Below are 21,580 nucleotides of genomic sequence, written 5' to 3'. Positions count from 1 at the left end.
AGGCGCGGGACCAAAGGTTTTACGTACACTCTGAAGTGAGGAAGTGTAAACATCTTCTAAAACCCCAGAATTGTATAATGGCTGACCTTGCCATTGAACCCAAGACTTCTCAAACTAGATCAACGAGACAGATAATCTGAACAAATATTATTCTTAAAAACATGTTTGCGTTTATAACTAGTAACGATATGTTTACGTTCGAACCTAATATTTTGAGATTAACATCTACAAAAACAATGGAACTGTAAATGCCATATTTATACTAATAAAAATGTACTCCGTGTTTATAGCTTTTATACGAGAATCGATTCCTGAAAAGTAAGACAGATAATAATTTAAATTAATTTATTTGAATTTATTTAAATTTAAATTATTTATTATTCAAAAACATTAAATCAAATGTCCAAAACGCACGCTGAAAATATTTCATCAGCAAAACCACTTTAGAGGTTTTAAATAATAAAATTAATAAAAAGCCAAATATCTAACAAGTTTGTTTAAGAAACGAATCGTTTTTCTTAAGAAAAATAGAATTGTCTATGATTTGTAGTATTTGGTAAGTATTTGGAAGCTACCGTTGGTGTTGTACTTGCAGATCAGAAGGTAAGATGTATGGTATGATGTAGGGTATTGCATACCCTTGTATTCGTGTTTCAAGTGTTTTATACTTCTTACAGTACCAACAATCATAGAGGTGAGATAGGTGATTGTGGCATATTTTATGTTACCTATATAATATCACAACAATACTTCAGAACATAATTCATTCAAATATAAAGTTACGTTACTAGAAATAAATAGAAATAAAACAAAAATAAGTTCCTAGTTTATTATTGAAGAACTAATTAATTATGTTTCAAAAGTATTATGTTTGAGGGAGCACAACTGTATAATAAATTGCCCAATGAAATGAGAGACTACAAAAAAGTATGCCGGAGTTGAAGTTGTCTATTGAGATTAATGTTTCATCAATTTTTCAAACTCCGTGTATCGGTTTAATCCCATCTGTCATCCAGATGTAAAAATATATAAATGTCACAAGCAACTAACGTTTAATTGCAAATAATCTATTGGTCTATCACCGTCGGCAACATGCTAGCAGCGGGCGCGTCCCCGGCCAAGCGTGTCTTCTCACGAACGTAATCGTTATTGACTATTGCTTCACGCGTATTGCTAACTGGGACGAATAAAATGGATGTTAGTCAGGGCTACCATTATTGTCTAGTCACTTTTTTCAATTTTCAGTTTTACCTTGAAAATTTAAAATGACACCTATTTTACAAATGCAAGCGCCGCCATATTGAACAAAAATGGCGCCCAAAAACAATATCCTCTTTGTGAATTTTTATCCAATTATGTCTAGTGATAATTTTAAATTAATAATGAATTCGCTCTAAGCCTTCTTCAGCTCGGGAGAGGAGCAGCTGTGGGACGTTTTCGGACTTATATATTTATCCTCAATTAGTTATAAATACTGTAATGCCACATTAACTATTTATATCTGGTGAATACCTCGTAGTCATTACGTCATGGCAGTTACATTATACCATTGGCATACGGCATTATCTGTTGTATTATATTTATATTGGCACATACTACCAAACGTCACTTTTTTATTTCTAATATAAAACTAAATGGAAAATCTTTTTTAAAATAAGACTGCCATAATAAGTTGCCATGGAATTACTAACATTCCAATATTCTTAGTCAATTGAACAAAAATCTTACATCACAGATTAAATACGCCAATAGTTTAAAACGAATCCTTAATATCCTATAACGACTAAACCAGCGACTAACGCAGCCGTTCTGTGAAGGCTATACTTGATAAGAGGAGCCTGGAGATGCGCACTTCAATCTAAAGACCTAAATCTAAAGACCGGGTTATAGCTTGAGGGTTGGCAGCCGTGCGTAACCCGACTCTAAACCTTAACAGGTGAGCATAGCTCCCAAACAAGATTTATTTACTTATTCATAGCTGATATGATATTAGTTTAAGTTCGTCTTCACTGTCTCTTTGCACAATGTTATTTACGTTACGTTCTTTGAATATGAATTAATCAATTTATGATTACAAACAATTATAGATTCAACACGCTAGCTTTTGTAATGTTTATTTCGTAACAATTAATTTTAATAACTACTTTAAAGTCAATAGACACCTTTTTTATTGGAAGAAATAAAAAACTAAGCTCTGAACAAAGTTACTAAATGGAATGAAAAAACGAGATTATATTGATAGAAACAGTGACAAAAAATTGCTTAAATAGGAGAAGTAAATATACACTTCAGTTTTCAACTTCCATCACACACACCCTTCCTGGGGCAGGATATTCGAATTTATACTAAAAAATTCTTTTTTTATGAAATATCTAGATGGACCGGCAAATCGGCCACCTGATGTTAAGTGGTCACCACCGCCTCTTCAACCATCCCTTACTTCGCCAATGCGCCACCAACCTTGGGAACTAAGATGTAATGTTCCTTGTGCCTATTGTTACACTGGCTCACTCACCCTTCAAACCGGAACACAACAATACCAAGTATTGCTGCTTGGCGGCAGAATATCTGATGAGTGGGTGGCACCTACCCAGACGGGATTACACAAAGCCCCACCACCGAGACATACTCTTACGGTCATAAATTTAACGTTGTAATCCCTATTTTGATTATGGATTACACTTATTATATTTTTCCAATATATATTTCTTTCAAACGTTTCGTTTCGTCAATGGGCAAACATGATCACGTGGTCTGTTCGCCTTCCTGCCAGCAATAAAAAACCCGGTTACAGCAGTTTATATCGGAACATGCGTATTACATACCCATTTATTGAGCAAGAAAATGACGACCTCGAAGATATGAACGTGATTTTAGTAGATACGATTAAAATTAAAAATTATTATATTTCAGTTCTTTCTTTGTAACAATCCACTTTTGAATTATTTTAGTTTAGTTATTATAGAAATATTAAATCATTGACCATAGACATAATTATATTTTTCAATTTTGTAATTCCATATATATTATATCACATTCCAACTTTGAAATATTTAAATGGTGTTTTTGCATATTGCAATAGTACGGCAATGTTATGATGGGATTTCCCGTCATGTTCCATTATGGAATCACTTATATATTATTTTAGGTCAAAACAAAACAAACCTAGGTTTAATTTAATAGTTTTTATTGTTCACTTGGCTCCTTATTTTCTTTGTTTTATATATAAGGCTAGAAATGTTATATTATATTCAATTCTTGTGATTTGATTGCAAGCATAGTAGAAGAGGCACCACGTCCAACTCAAAATGGGTATTACAAGAGGAGACTAAGGACTCTTTTTATGCCAATCACATATTTCAACATCAGCAATCGGTATCTACCAACTTGCATTCTAACCAGCAAAATATTTCCTTAGTAGTCGGATGTGGGCAAACTGCCGGCAAAAAGTCTGCCAAATAACAAATCTGACCCCGAATAAATCGCAACCGTATGACGATTATTTATTTTTATATTATTAGCATTTGTAAGTGGACTTTAAGGTTAAAAAACCGCGCGTCATCGCTTACATGGAACAGCTTTTGGGACAGTACCAGTACATTACCGCTACTTTGTATGAGGCTCATTTGCTTCAATTTTCATATTTGGTGACAACGAATAATTGTCTAAATGATCGCTAAATATTGTAATATAATTATGTGCAGTAAGTGCATAGCTTTCTAACAGGTAGAAAGCCAACGTTTCGACTGAGTTATACTGAGATAATTTCTTTCTAATGAGACAAATAAGATCACGTTCCATTACTTCGTAAATTTGCTTAATCGGGCCCTGATATCAAAAACAAAATATACATTCTTCGAGTATGCTTTCACGAGCATTTATATCATATCTTTCTTGGACACAATTTGACAAATTTGTTTTTACTAAAGGTATCCTACAACTCTTAAATATACTGAATTTATTGAACGTACGGTCCGTGTGTTTCATAATGAATAGGAAGTATAGGCACATCAAATATAATCGATCGCCAAACCACAATAACGATGCAATCTGATGTGATGTGATATCTATGGCATGTAATGAATATTAGAAATTCTGGTTACTGGTTCTATATCTAGGACACGCCGCCCCCACAACTTATGTACAGATAACATATTATATAATACATAACACATGGGATGCATAGCATGTGGGTAATGTATAAAGAAGACAGCTAGAACCGTTGGAAAGAGAGCACACACAACCAGCGAACAGAACGCCAGCAGTGGACCTTGAAAGTCTGAAAAATGGATGGCTTATCAGAACACTAGTGTAGAGATTTTTTCTGAATAAAAGAGACTTATACGTTTTAATTTCGTCTTATTTACGTGACTAAGTTCCCGTTCCGCGGAGTCGTGATCGTCGACAAATCTTCTCGAGGCGATGAACATTTCACACGACGTAGAGAACTGGCGAGAAGCCAATAGAATGTGTTTCGATATTGTCAAACTAATGTTTAGACTTTTTTACCGCATAAACGAGCCGAGAACCGTTTTGATGTACGGTAAGCTAGCGGAGCGATAAAGCTGAGCGCTCACCGGAAACACAAATCCCTCATGCTTCATAAATAGCCAATGAGTGACAGATAGTTTGAATGTTTCTATTGTTTTGTTGTATGTTGAATCGTACGTTAGACATCTCGGGTTGTAGTCACGACATTATATGGCTTTAGTATAAGTGTACTTAGATTTTTGTTACCATCGAAATTCTCATATTTTAGGAACACAAACGTGGAGTGCTGACGTAGCTAACCTTAGAGCTGCAAATGCACATATAGAGTAGTTACCATTTCGTAAATATCGTTGTTCTCCAATTTTACTAAAGCGAATTTGTATTGTACGAAGTAATCTGTTTTCTAACTTATTTTGTAATATTTTGAGTACAAATAATAAAGACCGACTCAAAGCCAATTCCATCAAAATTCTATAAAGAAAACCTGATAAGTATATTTTATAATTCATTGTTACGGTTAAAAGCATCTAATTAAATTAGAACAGCAAACTGCCATCGAAGTAATTTTTTATTCCGGAAAATACCAATGAGTGTTTATTATACAGTTCTATAGAAAGCGTAACATTCAAGGCGAAAAAAAAGATAACAATGGCTTTAAATGAGCGTCAGTTTAGCACGTTATCAACGTCGACATTGGCTACACATATAATGAATCCTTAAGTAGCATCATAACCTATTCCCTGTGACAGTAAGCAACGCGTTCTCATCGTTTGCTATATTACAAGTAACAGAGCAATGTATCATTGTATTCTATGGTAAAAAAGAAAGCGAGGAACCCAATGGACAAGGAATAAGCATTCGGGTTTTAAAACAATATAATGCAGAGACAATTTCTAATGAAAACTTCTACTTACAGATATGACCGCTATGGAAAGCAGTCAGTTAAATGAAAATCATTATAAGACTACGGATTCCTATGACCTAAATTACCGAAATCACAGGTCGTGTCATACATGTTTTTGGATTCACTAATGTGTAATTCTCAGTGGTAGTCCAAAATTAGCAGTTTTACTAACCCATGCTTCGAAGAACACAAGCTGTTAGTTCTACGTGATCTCTCATCGATTTTGCCGGATTTCTGTCCCAGCGTATACTTAATGCAATTGGGGGTAAAGAGTTTATCCGTGTTTGCGCACGCAAAACTCTTTGTAAAATGTCCAGTAGAGACAACAGTCTTTAAAATTAGTTATCCTGATCGAAAGTCAGAAGGAATTTGTTTCAATAAAAAAAATCGAAATCTTATTAATATTCCACTATCGCTTTCACCTAATAATCTGCTATTTCACACACATACGAATAAAAATATTTATAATCAGATGTTAGGAATAGCTAGCATATTTCCGCTCCTTCTATTTATTGGCTGGATGAACGCCTTTAACGTTACGTCATTTCTTTTACGCTTTGACATGCGATGTGTCACAGACACATAGATCTATTCACTCACGAAGGCTCTCTCCTCCGCGTTAAAAAACCTAATTAATTTTTAATGCAATAAACTTAAAAAATATAATCTGATTTGTATTTTTTGCCGTCTTTACTCTTAGTTCTCCCGCCATCGAGATATCTTGTACGCACGAACGTCACTCACTCATACTAATGCGATCCGATAATATTTTAACGTGTAGCGAAGTGGATAGATCTAATGTCACTAATTCCATCAGCTCTTACTAATTCGAGCAAAAATGTTTAGTAACCGACTTCATTACGAAAAAGAACGATTAAATAAACCGTCAATACACCGCCAGCCATGTTATCTAAGTTATTTATATTATCTTTGTGGCTGTAATTACACACACACAAACACACACGTATATATTTGGTATCGATGTTTGGCGGTAGAATAGCTTTCACAGTGAAAGTGTTATTTAATTATTTAATACTTGAGTAACAATTTGTATCCACTCTTACGTAGAACATTCTCCGATAAAAATCTCTGTAAACCTGTCACTCTAAAACAATCGTATCTTATCATAAACTATAAGATCCTAATTAATTACGCAATTTGAACGAGGTTCTTGGAACGAATTTCTTCTATGCGGCTTAGAGTGAACTGGCAGATATCGTCACGTAAGGATAAAGCGTTATGGCCTCTCCCTTTCTCTTCCTATTCTATAATATATACAATTATTCGATCCTATTTATTTATTCGCTCAGGATTATTAGTAACAATTTTCCCCTTGTCATTTAATAAAAAATATTATCAAGCGTTGTGGATTTGAGCCGAGATGGCCCAGTGGTTAGAACCGCTGAATTTTCATGTGCTTAATGTGTGCTTATAATTCATTTCGTGCTCGACGGTGATGGAAAACATCGTAAGGAAACCTGCATGTGCCTAATTTCAACGAAATTATGTCATATGTGTATCCACCAACCCGCATTGGAACAGCGTGGTGAAATATACTCCAACCCTTCTCCTCAAAGAGAGAGGAGGCCTTAGCCCAGCAGTGGGAAATTTACAGGCTGATAATGTATGTATGTATGTATGTACATATGTATGTTGTGGATTAGTTTAATTTTGTCTGTTATTTAATACATAGAGATATATAGAGAATCCAACTCTGACACGATCACGTTTTTATTTTAACTACAATACAATACAAAATTAATAATTACAATATTTATAATTTTTAAATGAAATATAATTTAAAAAAAAACTCTTAAATACGAATCGCGAATGTATTTTATATGCACTTCCTGTTAGAGGTATCCGTAATTTAATCCACGGCGAGACAACGAACGTCTCGGAAGTTCCTCTAACAGATGCAGGATTTCTCAGGGTGTTTTCCTTTACTACTAAACTAAATATATTTCATTTTGGATACATAGATTTTGATTTAAAATGCAATTGCTCGACGCTGGAAGCATTTTTTTTTATTGCATTGGTTGGTGGACGAGCATATGGGCTACTTGAAGGTAAGTAGTCACATGTTTTAAATACATAATCTAAACATTCATAAAAGGAATTAATTAAATTTAATTAATTAATTCAAGTAAACACATTTTTTTTTTTATTTATAACGCTTATTAAATTTTCGTTTCTATTATATTTATATAGTATTATATTACTTTAATCATATTGTGTAAATTGTCTCCCAAAATTGAATCTTGATAATTTTTCTTTTGGATGAGACTATTAACATTCTCGGATTGTTTTGATGTCATATATACATTGTTGCGTCTTGAAGCTAAAGCCGACTCGTATGCCGTGACAAAAAACTACATGGTAATTTCTTATGCTGTCATGGCATCTCTCAGCCACTGCTCTCTACTCCCTTGTACGTACGTTATGGATATGCAATAAACTTTGTTGCCTCTCCATGTGTGATCACTGCACACGCACCAAAAATTTGTTTAGTAACGAAACTCCACGTCTCTTTTTATTAATTGATTTTTCTCTATCCCTCCTTGACGTCTTTTTTTTTTTGCATCATAGGATTTCTGCAGATCGGAGTAATGCGACATTGGATCGTGTTTAATAATTTCAAATTTCACTGTCTTTGAACACGTTGTTCTCTAAAGCAAAGTAGACTTAACAGAGTACACGAGAAATGCTCCCAAAACAAACAGAAACGAATTTATACTTCATTACAACTAAACGAATATTATAAGAGTAGGGAATTTGATTTTTGAATACGAATTCTCAGGAACTAATAGACCGATTCAGTTCAGTTCATTTAATAAGATCACGCCACGCCCCTAAAGCTTGGTTACTGTATTAAAAAAAAACGATTCGTTATACTTACGGATTCTAGAATTGTCTAATTGACGTTTATTTATTTTTTTATTATAAGTATTTTTTTAACTTCAAATATTTACCATACTATCCGTTATTCGTAGCCTTCTGATCCATAATCCCAATACTAATGATAGCTTCTGAATTATGCCTTGTAGACAATTCTAACCGGGCAAACATGACCACGAACATCAAACAATTTGTCAAACTGCAAATAACTTCAAAATATGTAAATTTACCATTATCTGGATTATACCTACGTATAGACATAAAAACAATTAACATAACTATATGACTACTGTGCCACTAGGCACAGAGTCCTTAAATTGTTAACAGACAAGTTTAATTCATATATAAATTACACACATGGTAAAAAAATAAAAATCGAATCTCATACTCGAAGGGTGTCTGGAAGAAATCGTACGCGATTTCTTCCAGACACCCTTCGAGTATGAGATTTGACAATCGAGATTACGGTGGGTGGTGTACCTATATAAACCCAAACATACATAACAATAAATAAACAGTTCACTATGTAGTATGACTATAAAGATAATACAATTAAATCTCTTGAGTTATTATAAATACAACAAAACAGTTCCAATGACTGAGCAGCGAGTTCACAGCACCCTTGGCCTAGTCTTATGTATTTTGGACGCGATGAGGTGGGGCCCTCGCGCGTCCTGTTTCAGACGGCAGCCAGAATGAAGTAGCTGCCGTACGCATCAGCTAACAATGCAGGGGACGAGAGGGTCAGGGGCGATATTCCCATACCCTTTCCAATCCGTGCAGTGGACGACCATCGCGGGTTTTTTGTTGAATAAAAAGACATAAATGTGGTAAATTATGGTTTTATGCCCATTTATACTCTCTTCAAAATAATGCAAATTATTTGTAGTTATAAATATTGTTTTATTATAATACTAATTAGTTAAAATGTACAAGACCGATGATTAACTAATGAAGCAATAATTATTAGAGGATTCAGGTCTTACTGCATTGCATGTAAAACACTTTCAAATAAAGTCAATCATCATATATCAAATAATATTATTACCAACATTTATATAACTTCACACAATAGTACTCAAGTGTCAAATCTTATGCCTGAATTGTAACCCAATTCCTCACAAATGATTGAGCTGTTATTATGCCCAAACATTTGGTGCTGGTGACGATAGAATCTTGTGCCCCAATGAAATAATATTTAATAACTTTACACTTGTTTATTGACTATGAAATATCCGTCACCAAACTATATCCGTCCAAAGGTGCCATGAGAAATTTTAACCACAACTGAAATCGACAATGTGCCACCAACCTTGGGAAATAAGATGTTATAATAATTGTGTCTGTCGCTAGACTGGCTTATTCACCCTTCAAAACTAGAACAACAATTACTATTGCTTTTTAGAATATTAGACAAATGGGTGGTGTTTGATCAGATAAGCTTGCACAAAAGGCCTAACAACATGTGAAATATTCTTTATAGAAATAAGAATTTTCAAAATCTTATCTATCATATGATCCTAATGAAAAGAAATACCAATAAAACCAGCAGTTACTCTTTTTTTTTAAACTAAAAATACAGAGTTCCATTATCGGAAACTAATACAAAAACAAAAAAAAAGTATACTCCTATACTTTCGAACAGAATTACATTATGTTTGTATATTCACAGTTTGCCAAAGAATATATAACGAAATTCACTTCCTAATGAGTTTAGACAGAGCCTTGTAATGCGATGTTTAAATATGATGTTTAGACATGATAATAATGTTGGTTTAAACTTAAACTCTCTCCTTGTCCTCCTTTTACGCAGCAATGGGCACAGATAATAGATATTTTTGGCAAATTATGTGTTTGGGTGGGTATGTGACATAACACTACTGTTATTAAAAAAGGTATGCAAAAATTATGCAGTTTATACGAGAACTTAAATATACTATAACTTATTTTATATATGTATGTAATAATATTAATATTATTGCTTTATATATTAGTATAGAATTTGTCCTATTGCTGAATTAATTACAGTTATTGTACATATAATGTTATTTGAAGAAGTGTTTTTTTCACTCAATAATTTAAAAAAATAGTATTTGTTCAAATGCATTTTTTGTAAAAACCAGTAGTATTTGCTACTTCTATGAGTGAGTAAAGTTGCAGGTAAAACTATGTTAAAATAATTGATATTGATAACAACTGATACTGCTATTTTGATGGTAGAAATGAATGTACATTGATCAATGTACAGTTATAACATGTTACAAAATGGTAAGCGAGCCAGATTTTGTTGAATGGATAACCATTAATGTTAGGACTGACTGACTGACTAATTTACTCCGAAGATTACAATCTCTTACTAACTTAAACTAATGGAATTAGTTACAGCTAGCTCTAGCATTTGTGTCGCTGAAAATGATGGCAATATTTTTAACTCCATCATACAAGTGTACTTAAGAGATTATGTGCAGCCCAAATGAAATTAAAAATACATTTTTATTCAATCATTTTTGTGTTTAATTTTATACCCCTAATAATGAAACTTGAATTTATTTTAATCAAGTTATGCATCAATAAATATCATATTATGGAATATAACATAACTATATTAATATACAGCTTAAAAAAAATAATTCAACAGACACTCATAGAATACATTGACTATTATTATTTAACAATTTATTTCGAAACACCAGTAAGTGTTTAGAAAGCACAAGAAACTGTATTTCAAAAATATATATAGCAATTGGTGAAAACAATAGCTTCAAAAATATATACACAAATGGCAGGAAAGATGTTTTTAAAGTGAAAAAAAATATAATTAGCTGTTTGTAAAGAGAAACTGTATTTGAGACATGTATTTATCGGTAGATCAACCACTTGATCTAAATCTACTAATCTGTATCATAATTTATAATTAGAACAGGCAACACTTCCTCATTATTAGTATTATATAATCAAAACATTTCCTAAATCCATATTTTAATTATACTTTTTTTTCAGATAATTAATTTCTTCAATAATAAAAGCTGAATAATATAAGACTTTATCTTTAGAAAAAGTATTGTTGATGTCTATTTAATTAGTTCTATAATTGAAAAGTATGATTTTTAATAATAATAATAAATTAAAATACCATTATACTTTTAATATTAAACACATTTTTTCCAAGGTTTGTTTTATATAATAAAATATAATTTATGTTTATTTTCTTATTGTTCTTGAAGTTTACTTGTATTAAGTACTGGTTTCAAATATTGTGATACCTCATGTAGCATTATATTCAGCCACAGTTCACAGTATTTTTTGCTTGATGTCTGGTATGTAGGATATATTATTTTATTTTGTACATACTTTTCAATGCAATAAGCTCACCTTGACACTTGATAACAGATACTTGTGCACATTTATAGTAACATAATCTGTAAATTTACATTGATAAATGTTATCATAAGTCATTATTGAGATTTCTATCATATTGTCACTAAGTTTTAGTCAACATTTATAAGCTCTAATGATATAACTTGTAACTATCGAATTGACTCTGCTATAATAAGATTTTAAATAGACAAGTAAATGTCACTGACCTGAGGTAAGTTGGCTGCGATTTGCCGATGCAGCGAGTCCCGCTCTTTCTCCACATCCTTGAGCCGCAATTCCGTGTCCCCGAGACGCTCCTGCGTCTCTCGAAGGCTTTCGACTAATTTATCTCTTTCATCCAACATTGACACCATGAGCTGCTCAAAATTTGCGTCCTCGCCTGAGAACTGCGAACTCCTTTGGCTAATACTGTCTTCAGATATCGTGGGCATCACGTCGCACATCATATTCCACATTTTAATTTAACATCAAACTAGAATACTTATCGTACACGATACACCGAAAAACACAATGATTTCGATCACCGTCTTACATATGTTTCGGCACAAACGTTACCTAAATCTAGCGCACAAAACGCGAGAACGTTGCTTCACATTGTCGAAATATTCGTAAAAGATTTTAGTCAAAATTTCGGGAGACATTATAGTTCGATATTTAGAAAGACACACCTAAAACTTATACTCCTACGATTCCATACTATCACGGTACAAGCGGCATGTCTGCCATCTTGGAATGGAACGTCAGTCTTACTGTCAAAGATTATAGCATATTAGTGAATCGTAAAAACAGACGTACCACATAAATCATTCCTTGAAAACATTAAAGTTGTAATTTTATTAGTAAAATATTAGATTTTAATTGCAATTTTACCTCATAATAACAATAAATCATTCTGGAAACTTAATAACCATTCATTATTATTGTATTAAAACCGTCAATATTGATCGTTAGTAAAATAATTTGATTTGAATTTGATTTGATTGATTATTTAAAAAAAAAAATATTGAAATATTTTGAATAATTACAATGATCAATCCAAAAAATAATGGAACATTTCATAAAATATGAATAATAATTATCTTTAAGAATTAAAGTTCTTGGACACAATATTATTTTCATAAAATTTTACTTAAGTTTACATCATTACGTATCTAAATTTTATTTTAAATTTGTGTTAAGTAATATATTATTTGTATTTGTAAGTTTTATTACATTGGTTAGTATTTTAAATCAATTTTGTGGGAATTTTAAAGAGCGACCTTTAGTACGAATTCGGTCATGTTCGAATACGAATTTCCAACAGCGTCCTTTCTGATCATTTTATTTCGGTTGCTTTGAAATAAATTCCTAGTGTTTATACATTTTCGGAAAGCTAAGTAAACGATTATGTTTTTAAAATAATCTGCAGAACAAGTTTCATAATGTTTTTTTTTGTTTTTCAGGCATATTTGAGAGAAAAAAAAAATTAAAATAATATTGTTTTCCGTCTCGCATTTTAAAATTTGGACCGATAATTATTGTTTAAATATTGAAAAATATCCAGTGTTTAATCGTTTTTATAAATCAGAAGAAAAAAATAGATTTGAATAAATACTTTTTTTTTATTATATTATTTTGAAAAAATCTAAAAAACGCGGTAACTCAAAAATGGTTCACTTTTACAGTATGCATATGGGGGTTAAAATTATCGCAAATAGTCACCCATATCACCTCCTAATGGGAATACGTCGAATTACCAATAACCCTGTATATTTTTAAAATAAACCTTATGAATAAGATCACAATATTATGTTGAAAGAAATTTTAAATGGAATTAAAAAGCTTCTCTTTTAATTAAAATTTTAAAAGCATTAAATTGTATACAATAGTATTATTTAAAATAAATATATCAAACTGGAAATAAGAAGTGTGTAATTTACGTGATTATGTGATATGATTTTCTATTTTTATTTCTATGGACTTGTATTAAAAAATAATGGTTAAATGTAATCGTCATAATTGCTATAACAAACCTTGCTTTGAGACTTTGTTTACTCTTTTCTTTTGTCTTGTATATGTAAAGTGTATCCATTTGGATTTAAAAAAAAACTATAGAGTGTGAACTTTGGATTCGTTATTCAATTGCAAGATTACTTATTCAAATTCAATCAAACATGGTGCTATAAAACATCATAGTTTTAACATTGTACAATTTTAATTTGACTATTCAGTAATATGCCAGGTCTGATAATTACTATAAAATCTTTGACACTATTTCTACGAAGCTACGCTAGAGGTCATTAGTAATAATTATGAATGAAATTCTTAGGCATCTTTTTTTTCTAAAATGTTACTAATAAGTATATAATTTTTTTTGTTTCCTACAAATACTATGAGTGGTAATATGTCTCTATAATTGATAGGTATTTTATTTTGAAAACTCGTAGTAGGCAATTATGTTACAATATATATATTAGTATAATTTCAATAAATTAATAAAATGTGTGTCTTAGTAATTGAACAAATATACAAATAAACCTTCGTAGCTATTTTCTATGGAACCTATCAAAATTATTATTGATAACGTACAAAGAACCTATGCATTATCTATGTTATTGCACAAAATACAAGGATATCTATTTAATCTGTAAGTCTCATACTTCAACAGTCAACTTATCTAATATCTTTTGTCTCAGCTAACTCACAGTAGTCGTATTGCGTTCTCTTTTTCATTAACTCAATGTTGAATGTCAATTGTCAATAAGCGTTTCCCATTCCCAAAATTTTTGTACAGAACGTGGGTAAAATAAAATAAAGATAATTATTATTTATAATAGGAATAAAAATTCAAAACGAATTCTAATAAGTATGAACAAGTGGTAAAAAGAGTTTCTAACTTGAATGCGGGTCCTTGAACAACGTCTTGTTTTGTTTGTTATCAGCAAAGTTGTTAGATGCCGAAGAAAAAAGGTAAAAAAAAGACGAGCAATGCAGGTAAGAATCATTCAATATTTTTGTTTTCCGAAAGATCAATTTATTTTAGTCCTAGTATACAATTCATGCATCAATACACAATATATATAATTTTACCAATTTTATGTAGTTCAAATACTTGTCAACCTCTATTGTGTTCATTTGTTTATGTATTATTTTCCAGACTTTACCTTAAATGACTGTGCTAATGCACTAAAACCTGTTGGCAGAGTCAAGAAGTCATTTGTATCTGAGGATGTCCCTGAGAAAACATGGGAGGATCTCGAAGATGATGATTTAGATGTAATCGAGGAAGTAAATGCTGATGGAACTAAGAATTTTGTATACAAGAATAAAATAAATCATTCCAAGTGTGAAAACATTAGTGATCAAACTGGCATTGTATACCCGGAGATAGTTTGGTATCTTATATCTCCTTACATTAAGCCAGAGGAAGTTGGTAATTTTGCTAGAGTCAATAGGGCAACATATGCTATAACTAAGAGAGAATCATTTTGGAGGGCGTTATATAGGAGATACTGCCAGAATCACCCAAAACTCCCTGAGAAATTACGTATAGAGAATAGTTATAAGTTGTATGGCTTGAGGCAGAGAGTTATACGTGCATTACATCACACCTATGATGTGTTTGTTAGGAAAATATTGCAGCAAGCGACTCAGGAGAGTCGACCGCACCAGCTGGTTAAGAGACGCTGTGTCAATGTTTGGTATTGCAAAGGGCAATCATACTGGTTTGTTTATTTTAAACTGAAAAAATCAAATCCTGAAAAAAGAATTACAACAATAGATTTTATTGAGGAACTTGGACGCATTGATGCAAATCCAGAAGTGGATTCCCAAGTAATGCAGGTACATTTAAATTAATATAGTTTACCCAATTAATATAGTTAGTTTGTATACTCTTTTGAAAAACTTTACATTTGCTTAGTAAGCTAATTGAAATGAGATTTTGCGTTAATGTCTTTACTACTAAGCTGATCAAAATTTAATGTTTCATAGATATTGTCAGGAATACAGAATAGGACATCAGGTACTTAATACCTACCTCCCAGTCCCTCCATTCCTCCTCAATTGTGTATATACATACTAGAATCATCTTAAACACATTGTATTTTCTGATTTATGTTTAATGCTCATGGGCATCAGTGGCCACTCAGCGTCATGTGGCCCATTTGTCAACGTACTTTTTTTGTAAAATGAATAATAAAAAAATAAAATTGCCATCTATTAATATAGATTATGGAAAAACAATTTCAAAAGAATATATAATATTTTACATGATAAAACTTATCATTACTAATATAATAATAAGCATGAAGCCTTATCTCTTTAAAATACATAGAAAATTAAAGAAATAAGAATATATTTATTTAGAGTTATTCTGTTAAACCCTCTGCGGGTATAGGTCCTCGGTATAGAGCAGTATCCAGGTTTTCCTTATCTGTCTTTGTCCAGTCTACTCCAGATTTTTTTTTAATTTCATCTAACCATCATTCTCTGGGTGTCCTCTGGCTCTCTTACCACTTGGACCTGACCAATTAGTGAAAAATTATGGCCACCTTCCATCATTCAATCTTGTCAAGTGACCAGTCCATGTCCACCAATACTAATATGCAAAATATTAAATAAATAAATATTTTTATTTAACTAAAAACTAAACATAAAAAAATAATTCTTTGTTTAACATTGAATTTTCTTTTTTCAAGGTGACCTGTCAAAACTTTTATGAAGTACCACCACTAATGGGTATGACTCTATCATCAGTGAGTGTGATGTTGTCACAAGGATTCAGACACCACAAATTGCTCCTAGGCTTCAATACTGGTCACTACAACATATCTAGGAATGTGATTCCAGAATGTTCAGTTGTCATTGACACGGTTGTAAGCATATTGGTATATGATTGGTGGCATCCAAAATACCCAAACTTTGAGAACAGGTTGCCAATGATGGATGAAGAATCGTTACCCGTATTGAAAAAGGATTTCTTTACATTGTGTAATGGAGACCTATGAGTGCAAATGTGATATAAATATAAACTATTTTTGTTCTTCTTTGGTTTTATTCAACTTAAAATGCAGTGTATTTATTAATTTACTAATTATAAGTTGTTTATGGTTTTAGTTAAGCTACTTGTCATTAGATGGCGTGAATTTTTAAATGTTCAGAAATTAAATTATTCCAATTGAGAGTGGCAATCACTAAAGATAAAACGGCAATTATTACCGTAAAAAGTTTTTAATTTTTTTACTATAATTATCGAGCTAACTTGTTAGGTTTTGTACTTGTCTGGGTAGGTTCTATGAACTCATCAGATATTCTACCGCAAAAAGAGTAGTACCTAGTATTGTTATATTCCGGTTTTAAGGATAAGAGATCTGGTGCTACTACTGACACAAGGGACATAACATTTCCCAAGGTTAGTGGTGCATTGGTGATGTATTCTAAGTTATGGTTCATATTTTTAACAATGTCAATGGTGACTGGTGGTGGTGGTGGTGACTACTTACCATCAGGTGCCTCATTTAAAGTCCGTCTATTTCATTAAAAAAAATCGACGACATATCCTGGCTACATAAGGTCGGAAGCGGTTTAATATTATATTACATTTCAATTATTTTATTTATTTATTTATTTAAAAACAGATTAATAGTTGAAATCATGATTACGTGGCCTGTAGGGCTATTACGGTTAAAACATAGCAACTGTTGCTATCAAATATTTGTTGGGGATTGATAAATGTTGCAGTCGATAAATCAGTATTATGGAGTATTATGCTACTGCATAGGGCCAAAATACTGATTTATAATTTTTTGATTTGATATCAATCCGCAATAAATATTTGATAGCAACAGTTGCTAGGCTCTAACCGTATTAGTCCCACTAAGTCTTAATTTAATGTAGTCGAAAGTTAGCAAAACCATACTTCCATGGTACATTTTATATAGCTGATTATTGTTCATTTGTATTTTTAAATAATAGAAATTATTTGAACAAGTTAATGCCTTGTAAAGTTTTTGGAATATAATGATTATTTGTTTTCCACGTTTAGTTTGCTCATATCCAGACTCGCCACAAGAAAATATCCTTTACGAAGCAAGATTTTGATACTTATCTGACGATTGTCGTTACGTTCAATTTTATCATTGACCTTTAATCTTTGTCTCAAATATGATTATTTTAATTGAGTATGAACATTTGTGAACAAATTATTACATTCATTACGTTGATAAATTTGGTGTTGAACAGTCGCGTAGAGTTCTAATAATGTTTCGGTCTCTTGTTGTTGTTTTTGCAACTATAGTGGTGAGTTATGTATTGGTAAGATTATTTATGATATATATGTATCTATTTTAACATGTATTTACTTAATATTTTAAACTGACTGCCTGACAAAATGCATTGCGTAAATCGATGGGTCTAAACATATCATTTTACATAGTTTATAAATGAAAGCGCACATTAAGACAGGATTGGACAGGAGGTGTAAATAGTATGTTATATGAAAATAAGGGTCATGGCTTTTTATATAAAGTCAGAAGTCATTTTATGTATTGTCAAAAGTCATCTTTGACATTTTTGTAGTAATGGTTGCGTGATTTTGATAGTTTTTGTTTGTTTAACCGGAGCTTTCCGGACATAGGCTTACCACCCAAAAACTTTATCAATTAAAAATTGGGCAAATTTCGACGTCCTAAGGTGCTGCTGATGGCAAATCCCGACAGACAATCGTCTTGTTAGGAAATAAGTGCTCAAAAAATACCGAAAGCGCTTTTAAGATAAACAAGAATTTTCCATTACTTGACTACAACTCGATCACAATACACATCAATCTATCAATACACATTGCTCGCATACTTTTAAATTGATTTTTTGAAATTATAAAACATATGTAATTACATATATAATATAAGGATTTTTTATGTGCTAATTGGTGCTTATGTGCTAATTTCGTGCTCGGCGGTGGAGTAAAACATCGTGAGGAAATTTGTATGTGTCGGATGAAAATTTACACTTCATTCAAAATCCTCCATTGATAAGCGTAGATTAATATATACCAAGCCTTTTGAAGCTGTGCGATATTCATGTTATTATGTAAATAATTTGCGTGAATTTCAGACCTGCCAAACCAATCTTGCAGTCGATCCGCCGGTGGTATGTGGACACATACCTACGGAAGTAAGTTAGTTTTTTATCTTTATCTTTTTTATTCCTGGTATATATTTACTAAAGTTTTAAATATAAATGATTTCAAAGTTAGCTATTTATCGTGAAATTGTGGATAAAGGTTTAAAATAGTACACAAAAAAAAAATAGAAGTAGATACCTACTGAAAAATGAGGCATGTTATCATATAAATATCTAAGTACAATTCATATACCTACATACATAATAAGTGACCTTAGAGTTAGTATTCCTTGATCCATACAATCCTGTACGAATATCCTACCTAAATATAATTGTACGTGATTGTTGAAAATAATCAACTAGCTCATGAGTTTCTTGTCGATCCTTTTCGGTAGAATTTACATTCCGACCAAGTGGTAAATAGATCTGATAAAATCACGACTCAATGCTCAAGTGCTCGTTCGAAGCCTGGTTGAATCTATTTAATACATTTTTAAAGTGACTGCCTGACATACAACGCACAGTCTATACGGGTAGGTCTGTAAAAAATAAATTTGGCATAGGAACTTCTTTAAGGAAGGGTTTTTAAAATTCATCTCCAAAGGCAGAAGTTTTTATAAGAGTTTATTTTTGATGTTAGAAATATGGAAATCGGTATTTAGGCACCTGTTGACGAGTAAAAAAAATGATGAGCGTCTTATAATTACGTCTCTTAAAAAGATTGGGTTGTAGGTTGTGATGATCAATTTTGAGGTGATGTTTGTCAATTTTGAAATTCCAAATATGGAAATTGGTCTGTAAACAATGCAGATAGCGACGATACTCTAACACTAAAGTCACACCGGCTCGAAGAGTTATAATTTTTTGTTATTATGTTACAAAATATGATTAATTGCCATTTTTTTTAGGTGTATTCTTGCCTCGGCGCGCCAAAAGTTGTAAAGATGAAAGTAGTCAATCAGTGCAGTAAGGATTTATCCGAGGTGAGCATCAAATAAATAAGAATCAACAGTGGTTGGGATGTCTGGCAGATGGACTACCCGAGGGAAAATATTCACCACTGCCCATAAACTTATTTGGTACTGTTTGAAATACTAAACATACATACAACGTATATTGGCACTGCGTCACCAACTTTGGGGCCTAAGATCCCGAAACTACAATATTAAGCAGTGCATTTAGCGGTAGAGTCTGTGATGCATGGGGGGTACCCATGTCTACGGGCGGATCCATATAGCCCTGCTACCAAGTAACTTATTAGTTATTTTCCGTACCTTTTAATGTTTATAAACCTATGCACGGTGCCGCAACGTGATTATCCATGTACCACATTGATGTCGCAATATTTTATTTTATTTTCAGTAGGACAACTAACAGTAGATACAATAAATAATTAAAAAAAAATACATTTCAAAATGATCTTGACAAATATTCTGCTTCATTACATTTTTTTTTTGTTGTAAAGATTATGTAAAGCAATGATAAACTTGATATGATGGATTTTTTCCTAATTCCATTCTACTTATATAATCAGGTATAAAAGAAGTTACTCGTATTACGGGAACTTATGTGAGGAAAAATAAAAATAAATAAATCTTGATAAAAGTTCTGGACAGTCAATATTATTTGAATATTATTTGGATTTAGACCGAAAGTTACTGCACTGAATAGTGAATGCTGACCGTATTACGTAATTTTTTCCGTTCCATTTTGTCCATTTCGTATTTGTGCTTAGTTCTCATTATTAAACGGGAAACTGACTGTATGCGTACGCATTAGTGATAGTGATTTCTTAATTTCAGTGCGAAAGAATGACATGCGTGTTCACGAAGTCCGGTTGGATGAACGGTGATAAGATCGACAAGGAGAAATTATCAGCCCACTTCGACCAACTGGCGAGGGATCACCCTGAATGGGAGCCAGCGGTGCAGAGCACGAAGACGACGTGTCTAACCGCTGACTTGCCAGCGCAGGGGATTCACCTAAATTGCCCGGCCTATGACGCTATGACGTGCAGTTTTGCAAGTTTCATTAAGGTATCAATATTTTGTTATTATCCGATGTATTTTAAGATAATTAAATACTTACACTCGTAAGTGTCAATTAAGTTATATATATATATATATATATATATATATATATATATAGTATTTGCAATTTAGATCCGATTATAGGAAGCCGTGGTCCACGTCGCCTACGCCTTACGCCGTCTCAACGACTACTAAACGTACCATCTTTCCCCAGAACGCGCAGCCGTCTCAGTGGTCCTCATCACCGTTTTGCAAACCGTCTCGTCAGTTCGCGGCCGCCTGTCCCGTCTGCCCGTCTGATTGCTTCGCTCCGTTGATACCTACCGGTTCATGTAACGCTTGCATGAGTCTGCCGAGATCACCGTGATTTAAAAAATAAACTATAAACAATTAATAAAGTTATTAGTTTTGTTACGCATTACAATTTTTTTTTTAATTAACTAAGCTAGCCATTAAAACATATAACAAAATTTAACCCACAATACAGAACTTACAGGAATTTTCATCAAATGTGCCACAAGATGGCTACAACTGCACGACAGCGTATTCCATGCAGTAGTTGCAATATTGCGTCATACGAAAAACTTCGTATTTTACTTCGATAAATTCGTATTTTACATCGACAACAGCGAAAACGCGTTAGGGCGGCTCGTGAAAAAGGCACTATAACCTGAAACTGGCGATTCATAATAGAGACGACCAGATCAGGGGAAACCTAATCCAGAACCCCACGAAGACTAATACAATAACACTACTCAACGCAGACAAACTCAGAGTC

The 21,580-nt window shown here is 32.4% G+C and overlaps 3 protein-coding genes across 7 annotated transcripts in view; 2 read left to right on the top strand and 1 right to left on the bottom strand.

Moving 5' to 3' along the window:
• Positions 1–12,422, bottom strand: part of LOC113395337 (liprin-alpha-1) — a 145,198-nt gene extending 132,776 nt beyond the window's left edge. For all 5 annotated transcript variants that reach the window (XM_064216224.1, XM_064216226.1, XM_064216228.1 and 2 more), the window contains exon 1: positions 11,878–12,422. In XM_064216224.1, the coding sequence (XP_064072294.1) occupies positions 11,878–12,126 (249 nt within the window). In that variant the 5' untranslated portion in view covers positions 12,127–12,422. The remainder of the gene's footprint in view (positions 1–11,877) is intronic.
• Positions 12,423–14,388: 1,966 nt separating this feature from the next.
• LOC113395336 (transmembrane protein 183) lies at positions 14,389–19,145 on the top strand. Its single transcript, XM_026632929.2, has 4 exons — positions 14,389–14,644; positions 14,808–15,493; positions 16,351–16,659; positions 19,136–19,145. The coding sequence occupies exons 1-3, from the start codon at positions 14,605–14,607 to the stop codon at positions 16,657–16,659; spliced, it is 1,035 nt and encodes a 344-aa protein (XP_026488714.1). The 5' UTR covers positions 14,389–14,604; the 3' UTR covers positions 19,136–19,145.
• LOC113395338 (uncharacterized) lies at positions 17,883–21,220 on the top strand. Its single transcript, XM_026632931.2, has 5 exons — positions 17,883–17,950; positions 18,764–18,823; positions 19,681–19,755; positions 20,575–20,808; positions 21,017–21,220. Exons 1-5 carry the CDS (start codon positions 17,912–17,914, stop codon positions 21,167–21,169), a joined length of 561 nt encoding a protein of 186 aa, XP_026488716.2. The 5' UTR covers positions 17,883–17,911; the 3' UTR covers positions 21,170–21,220.
• Positions 21,221–21,580: the final 360 nt, after the last annotated feature.

The sequence above is a fragment of the Vanessa tameamea genome, chromosome 11 (assembly GCF_037043105.1).
Source record: "Vanessa tameamea isolate UH-Manoa-2023 chromosome 11, ilVanTame1 primary haplotype, whole genome shotgun sequence".
Taxonomy (NCBI): Eukaryota; Metazoa; Arthropoda; class Insecta; order Lepidoptera; family Nymphalidae; genus Vanessa; species Vanessa tameamea.
The sequence above is the reverse complement of the archived record's forward strand: the minus strand, read 5'-3'. Positions and strand labels throughout refer to the sequence as shown.

Coding starts and splice junctions, on each gene's coding strand:
- LOC113395336 (XM_026632929.2), top strand. CDS start 14,605: ATGCCGAAGAAAAAAGGTAAAAAAAAGACGAGCAATGCAG. Junction 14,645..14,807: donor AAAAAAGACGAGCAATGCAG/GTAAGAATCATT, acceptor ATTATTTTCCAG/ACTTTACCTTAAATGACTGT. Junction 15,494..16,350: donor TGGATTCCCAAGTAATGCAG/GTACATTTAAAT, acceptor TCTTTTTTCAAG/GTGACCTGTCAAAACTTTTA.
- LOC113395338 (XM_026632931.2), top strand. CDS start 17,912: ATGTTTCGGTCTCTTGTTGTTGTTTTTGCAACTATAGTG. Junction 17,951..18,763: donor TTGTTTTTGCAACTATAGTG/GTGAGTTATGTA, acceptor CGTGAATTTCAG/ACCTGCCAAACCAATCTTGC. Junction 19,756..20,574: donor GCAGTAAGGATTTATCCGAG/GTGAGCATCAAA, acceptor TCTTAATTTCAG/TGCGAAAGAATGACATGCGT.